The 8,055-nt window shown below is 43.0% G+C and overlaps 1 protein-coding gene across 2 annotated transcripts in view; it reads left to right on the top strand.

Annotated features, from left to right (window-relative positions):
• The window catches only part of Slf2 (SMC5-SMC6 complex localization factor 2), a 52,992-nt gene extending 49,316 nt beyond the window's left edge, over positions 1-3,676 (top strand). For both annotated transcript variants that reach the window (XM_038330564.1, XM_038330582.1), the window contains one exon: positions 576-3,676. In XM_038330564.1, the coding sequence (XP_038186492.1) occupies positions 576-611 (36 nt within the window). In that variant the 3' untranslated portion in view covers positions 612-3,676. The remainder of the gene's footprint in view (positions 1-575) is intronic.
• Positions 3,677-8,055: the final 4,379 nt, after the last annotated feature.

Below are 8,055 nucleotides of genomic sequence, written 5' to 3' on the forward strand. Positions count from 1 at the left end.
CTTTTTATTAGGAAGTTTAACACTTTTAGGCCGGGCGGTGGTGGCGCACGCCTTTAATCCCAGCACTCGGGAGGCAGAGGCAGGCGGATCTCTGAGTTCGAGGCCAGCCTGGTCTACAAGAGCTAGCTCCAGGACAGGCTCTAGAAACTACAGGGAAACCCTGTCTCGAAAAAAAAAAAAAAAAAAAAAAAAAAAAAAAAAAAAAGTTTAACACTTTTAATTTCCTTAAATACGTCCCTTTGTGAGTGTGCCCATGAGAAAAATGTCCTATATTTGTATTATCCCTTTTTATTGCCAGAGCACAAAGTATAAAGGTTATAAAATCATAAGAAATTTTCAATGGGCATGGTGGCTTCATGCTTTTAGTCCCAGCACTTGAAAGACAGAAGCATGCAAATCTCTGGGAGTTCAAGGAGCTAATAATATAAGACCCCATCTCAAAACAAGAAAGATGCTTTCAGAGGCTTGTATATGTAATGATTTTTTTCTGCTTTCATTATCAAAGCCTGCTGCCCAGTGATTAAGAGTATTAATTAATAATCTGATTAAGTTTTCCTTTTTTCTCCCTTCTCCAGGGGCAGCTTCATGACTTCTGGGTGCCAGATTCTTAACAGGAGTACAGCAGCAGAAATACAAAGTGAGAAGGTTACTTTCCAAGAGGGTTACTGTGGGATCCAGCAGATGCTATGAAACACAACTTTGTGACGAGGCTGGTAATGAAGACTTCGCCGTGTCTGAAGCAGATACGAAATGCCATCTGCAGCTTGACCTTAGAGGAAAGAACGAGAGCCTATAAAAGAAGGGTAGGGGTAGGCACAGCTGGTAGAAGAATCCAGCCTGCCCCTCCAAGTGCCCCTTGTTTTCAGCGATTATCTTGGTAGGTGACTTCATAGCACTTGGACCATCACAGAAAATAAAGAGGAAAAGTATGGGTCAACTTGAGGAGCTGGACGTTGAAATGAAGGCCAGGGTCCAGCTGGTTTTCATTTTCCTCTTGGTTATTTTAGGACACAAAGGGAAATCCTAGAATAGAGTTCTGTAATCAGAAGTCTGGGTCCGTAAACCATAGGCAGTTTAGTTCATACATTGTCCCTTTACTAGTCAAGATTATAGATCTGATGTCTTGAAGTCTGTTTAAAGTCAGCTAAGGAACAGACATGCTGTCAGATTGCCTGGAGGAAGAGATTAAGCTACAAAGTAGTGGCTGTTTTAAAAATGCCAGAACATTCATAGGCAGTTTGTTTAGGATTTCTTGTAAATGCATATATTTTTAAAATCTGGTTCAATCATAAAATCTTAGCTAAGTCAGAATTCTGTCCATTGGTAACTATATTACAGAAGTCTCTGTATAAAGGCTTAAAAAAATCTGGAAGTTTCCAAAAACCTTGTTCCCACGAGTATATAATTTAGCAGAGACCTTGATGATGTTTATTTTGGGGACACTGTGTATGTGTGTGTATGTGTGTGTTCGCTCGAGCGTTTGTATCTTGAAGTTGTTGCACTTGAAAACCACAGCTGCTCTAAATTCTTTTAAACACTGGAAAGCCATCCTCTAGTTTAGATGGTAGAGGGTTAGCAGAGGTGCACATGCTAGATTGAGCCTAGGCCCTTTGAAACCTTTGGTAGTAACACTTTTCCAGACTGTTGGCTGTCTGGGGAGGGTTTGTTTCCTGAAATGGATGCCAACTGCGTGTTTGAAAACTGGCATGAGTGACTTGATCCCTCCTGAGCATGCTGTCTACCTGGGTCCAGGTGGGGTTAGAAAGGGAACTGGGCTCAATGTTTATGGTTTGAGAGGAGAAAATAAGTTCTGAGAGCTAACTTTCTACCTCTAAATTGAGGCTTAGGAATAAAAACCATTTTATCTTACATTTATCATTTAAAATAGCAGTAGCTTTTGAGCTCATGTCAAGCATTGGGCAGTTAGAGATCTTACAGGGAAGACTAAACAAATCAAATTTTCAAGCTCTGAGGCTGATCAAGGCTCCAAGAGTCAGACCAACAAAAGTTTTCTTCTGTGTTGAGTTTACTGGTAAGAATAGTATCTTGATGCTACCTCTCAAGGGTATTATTACAAAATGCCACTATGGTTAAAGAGATAGATACAAAGAGTTGTAGTTGACAGAGCTTGAAACTCTGGCATCTATCTGCCCAACAATGGGGGCTTTCACTCTGTAATTTAATACCTTGTAGATACATTATTTGTGTGTAATTTTATAAGTGTTCATATTTTTCTCATTTTGCATTGTGTAAAGTGTACAAAAATTTCAAAATATAAAAATCTGCTTATATTGCTTGTAATTACAGTGTGTAAATATTTTCTATTGTGTACATTGACGGGGACAAGTGGGTTATTCAGGTTTTTAAGTGACCCTTTTATATTGCAATTTCAACTGATAACCACCCATCAAATTTAAAACCACTTTGATACATTCTTATTTAGCAGTTCCAATAAGAGTAAAATCTATTTTCAATTGTCTTTCTCCATGAGAGAAAAGTACTTTGTCCTTCCCTTTAAAATAAATGGCCAGACATCAGTTTAGGCCCTTGTATTCATGACTCTGGTAGCAGCCTTCAGTCTCCGGGTCATAGTACAGTCAGTATTTGCATTTGGGTTCTCATAGAAATTTATGATTCTATTTTAGCACAAGTAGTTCATGGTTTTTCTCCCAAATCAAGTATTTTCCATCTCCTTCCGAGTCCCCATGCTTTGTCTCCCTCCAGCTGTTGTTGCCCAGATAATGGGATGGTAGAGAGGGAGAAAATGCTCATTGCACAAAGACTGTCAGGTCACATTTGGTACTTGGCAAACAAAGCTTGCACTGAGTGGTGGTGTGTTTGGCAATCTTACTGTGCCAAAAATCACCTTCTCTAATTTTCTTGTTGTGTATGTCAAACTTATTACCCTTACTGCAAGCTGAAAATTAAAGTACTTGTGTTGATGCTTTTATGTGTAACTGTTTGCCTTTTCTAACCTGCTTTTCCTGTTATCTGAAAATACAGTTCTGTAGTAACGTTACATGAAGAGGCTCTGTGCACAGATCATCTCTGTAGCACTAAAGTCAGCATTTGTGCTTTTTTTTTTTTTTGTCCTATCTCCTGATGGCAGTGGTGCCTTTGTCACCTTTTGGAAGGTCGGCATTTTGTTCTTGTTTTGAGTGCAAGTAGTAGCTTGCTTTTGACTTCACAAAATATATATATATATATATATCCCCAGTAAGTGATAAGTAAGATAGTGTGTTACCATCCAGGCTCTGTTGAAGCATTTAGTTTTTTGTTTGTTTGGTTGGTTTTGGTTTTTTGTTTGTTTGTTTTCCCTCAATCAAAATAGATACAGTTGATGGGGACTGGCCAGTAATAATGTGTGGAGTCTTTTAACCAAGGGTAATTTTTTTACATTTTAAAAGTGACTCATTGATAAGCAGCTGAGTTCAGAGAACTGACTTGGCTTGTCTCTCAGTTAGCCAACCTCGATGGTGCAGGCAGGCACACCTCATCAGCTGTGTGTCGGTTGTCCCGGGGCATTCTTGCCAGCCAGTTCATCTACTAGTCTTAGGCAGTAAATGCAATGTTTCCTCCTCTTCCCCCTCCTTTCTTTAAGATTTTATACTATGTCTTCTTTAAAGTTCTCTAAATGTATGTGTATGTGTCATTAAAACTTTTTTCTCAGTTTAAATGTGTCTGGTGACATTTGATTGAAGAGTGGAGGTGACAGTATCTGGAATGTTCTGTCTTAAACTGGTGTCTTCCTTAATTTGGATTCTACAGGGTTTTTTTTTTAGCTTGATAATGCTTTATCTGTAGAAAACAAAGCCACAACTGTCCACAGTTCATGTTTACATCACCCAATTAATAACTTGCTGTATACTTTACAGTCAGGAATTTAATAATTTCATTCTCCACATCCATTCGACTATTACTGAGAACCTACACGTTAGGGTTTGGTGGTGAGCAATACAAACTCCTCTTACCTGCTGGTGTCTGAGGAAAACAGACAGAAGAGGAAAGAAGTACCCCTGACCTGGGTGTTGACCCAGGGTCAAGAAAGGTGATTTTACAGTCTAGAAGAATTTGGAGCCGCCTGTGCCCTGGCAGACAGACAACTTATGATATGCCAGCTGACACCTCATAAGAGAAACTTAGGACCTCATAGAAGGCCTAGGCATTGCTGCCAGAGCCATAGTGTCACATCCATGCAGTAGTCCTCCCTTATGGTAGACAAGGTTGAGAATGGATGGTGACAGCCCAGGTAGAAGCGAGTGTAGGCATAAATACTAAGGGGTAGGCCTGTAGTTTAAGGAAAGGGCCTAAGCGTGGCCTCAGACCTCAGTTCACCACACTGGCCTTTGTTAGCAAGTTACCTGAGTTTCTTCAACCTGTTGGAAAGAATAACTCTGTTTTGGGTTTGTGAGGACTCAGATGCATGGCAGTCACTCAGCACAAAGTCTGGCACACAGCATGAACAGATGGACCTTAACTGCTATTAACTTACCTCTAAGGAGGCTCTTTAAGAGAACAAAGTTGAGCCAGGAGGTGGTGGTGCACGCCTTTAATCCCAGCATCCAGGAGACAGAGGCAGGCAGATCTCTGTGAGTTTGAGGCCAGCCTGGTTTACAGAGTGAGTTCCAGGACAGCTGGAACTATTATGAAGACAAAGCCTGTCTCAAAAGAAAATAAGAAAAACTTAGTGTCCCTGGAGAAGATAGTTCAGTAGTTAATGTGGCTGCTGTTTCAGAGAATCTGGGTTCGATTCCCATCCTTATGACGACTAACAACTGTAACTCCTATGCCCTTTTCTAACCTTTATGGACACCAGCCATGAACTTACTGCTCAGTTACACATGTAGAGAAAACACCCACACACATAAAATATTAACTAATTGGTTAATTTTAAAAATAAAATTGGCCAGAACCAGGCACCTGGGGCTGTGCTTGCTTCTAAATCAGACAGACCTTAACTCCAGCACTCACAGCTGGGGATGCTCCTCCTTCAGACTGGGAATTCTAGAGGCTTCCATCCCTGTTCCTGCTGCCAGACATAATATGATTTCTTGTTAAATACACCAAGCATGTTGGCCTGGTGTTATAGCTCATGCCTCAAATCCCAACACATGGGAGGCAGAGGCAGGAGGATCACAAACTTGAGGTCATCCTGGGCTACAGCGTGAGTCTGATGGTGGAGAGTGGCCTTCCAGCATCTGCAGATGTGTCCTGACACACCCTTCTTGCTAACCATGGCTGGAGTGAGGGGAGGCCAAGCCAGAAGACCAGCTTTGGATCTGACTCCAAGACAAGTGGCTAGGATTCTAGAAAACGGACCAGGCCAAGCAGGCTTCTGGGGCACAGGAAGACTACATACAGCATTGTTGCACAGGTGGCAGTGCTACTGAGGCTGTGTGTGGCCAAAAGATCATACCCTCCATAAGCAAAGTGCCGGCAACCAGAGGCACAGGAGCAAAGGCACTAGGTGAGCAAGAGGCAGGAAGACATCTTGACTAGGCCAGAGTTTCAGTTCATATGCTGCATCTTCCCAGACACAAGGAGTTCACTTCTGTGTGCCAGCCTGGAACCCTGAAGTGCCTGTGGGACACCAGCCTCACTCTGTCTTACAGTAGAGCTGGGAAGGCAGTCTAGTCTAGTCTACTCTAGTTGGTTTGTGTTCTCTGAAGAATTCCAAATGGCATCTTCACACAGCTGCCCTATGAAACCGCCAGCAGTGACTTCAAGGATGAGTAACCCCCCACTCAACAAATGGCCAGCCTCGGGTCCCAGGGAACAAAGTTACTGTATTAGAACTGTTTATTATTTGTTTTGATTTGGCACAAATCCTATAGCCCAGGCTATATTATATATTATATAAATTGTTATATAGCTGAGGATAACCTTGAACTGATCCTCTTGCCTCTACTACCAGGATCAAAGGTGTGTTCAACAAACCTGTTTCAATTAGTGCTAATTTGTTTAGATTTCAAGTCCTCTCTTTACAGTCAAGAATTTGCCCACTTGATTTGCAGGTGTGGTAACATTTTGTTTGTGTTTTTATAAATAAAGCTTGCTTGAATATCAGAGTGCAGAACTTAGCCACTAGAGGCCAGGCAGTGGTGGCACACACCTTTAATCCCAGGATAGGTGGATCTCTGTTAATTCAAGGCCACTCTGGGCTACACAAAATTGATTCAGTCTAAACGAGAAACAGAGCTCACACAAAGGTGATCCCAGCACTTGGGATACCACACCTTTACTCCCAGCACTAGGGAAGTGGAGGAGACAGGAGTGATATGGCTGAGTAAAGAGAGGAATATAAACTGGGAGGAGACAGAAGCTCAATGCAGTCTGAGGACACGATTGCCCCTTTGGTCTGATCATTGGTAGAGGTAAGAACTCTGGTTGGGGCTGGAGAGATGGCTCAGAGGTTAAGAGCACTAGCTGCTCTTCCAGAGGTCCTGAGTTCAATTCCCAGCAACCACATGGTGGCTCACAACCATCTATAATGAGATCTGGTACCTCTTCTGGTGTATATATGTTAACAGAACATTGTATGCGTAATAAATAAATCTTTTAAAAAAACTCTGGTGACTGATTGCCAGGACTACACAGAGAAACTCTGTTTCAAAAAACCTAAATAAATAAAAATGAAAAGATGCAAGAGCAGGCTAGCGGTGGTGGCACGTGCACGCCTTCAATCTGGAGGTAAAAGCAGGTGGATCTCTTGAGTTCAAGGTCAGCCTGGTCTACAGATCAAGTTCTAGGACAGCCAGGGGGCTACACAGAAATTCTATCTCAGAAATACAACAAAAAGGTGCAAGATTCTACATCAGCCATCACATTGTGTCTAACAAGCATGCCTTGGTCCTAGAATCCTGACTGGGTCTCAGATGGAATGAAGAAAAGATACACCGGGCAGTGGTAGTACACACCTTTAATCCCAGCACTCGGAAGGCAGAAGCAGGTGGATCTCTGTGAGTTCGAGGCCAGCCTGGTCTACAAGAGCTAGTTCCAGGACAGGCTCCAAAGCTTCAGAGAAACCCTGTCTCAAGAAAAAAGAAAGAAAAGAAAAGATACGTGCTCATATAGGAAAGCTGGGATTGTGTGGACTGTGCTCACGCTGATGGAACAGCACCCTAGCCAACAACTGGACCCCCAGTGAATTTATTTTGTACAGCGCAGGGAGGAATAAACTCATCAGTAGAAGGTCTCTATTGGGGAGCAAACTCAGGTTGCAGTCATCCAGGAGGAGGAAGCTGCAGTTGCTGGGTTTTGCACTCACTGGTCAGTCGTTCTTAAACACTCTTAGTTGCATACACCATCATTTTGCACACACTGTTGTACTTGCACAAACTCCCAACATCTGCACTGGACCTCCTGAAGGCTCAGGCCACCCAGGGGCCTGAGGTACTGGGACCCTTGATATGGCCATGCCCATGTCAAACAATTCACTCAAGGCTTCATCTGTACTTTGAATGTTCACTGAAGGCTTTCGCAGCTCCCTACAGCTCAGTGAGCTGTAGAACCTGCCACACTGGCCTATTTGCTTCCTCCTGAAGGGTGTGGAGTCAGCCTTTCACGTCTGTGAACTTGGGGAGCCAGGCTTCTTAACCTACTGGTCCCCGCAGTTTCTCTAGTGTCAGGTACTAGGGCTAGCAGTCTTCTGGCTTTTCTTCCTTCCAACCCACCTTCCCACAAAGCCTACCATTTTGATCTGTACTGGATCTGTTAGCTCTTCTGAAGTCTTTCCAAGCTATTAGCTGATTTCTCCCCCTCTGTCTTCTACTAAGAACACTCCTGTATCACCAAATGAAACCCACTAGCCTTTTGTATGCCCCTTCTTTTCTTTAGATTCTACCATAACAAGCCTATCTGTTCTAGCCATTTTCCCCAGGCTTGCCTGGCTAACCCTTCTCGGACTCCTCCAATCCTGTCTTCCATCAGCTCAACAATCTGCTTCAAACCCATTTTCCCAGCTATAAAACGAAGCTACTGACCCCTCACAGTGGGGTGGGGGTACAGAAAAAGAAGGGAATCAGGGCAGTCTGTGAAGTGTGGGCTTGGCTTGGG

This window comes from Arvicola amphibius, chromosome 1, assembly GCF_903992535.2.
Source record: "Arvicola amphibius chromosome 1, mArvAmp1.2, whole genome shotgun sequence".
NCBI lineage: Eukaryota > Metazoa > Chordata > Mammalia > Rodentia > Cricetidae > Arvicola > Arvicola amphibius.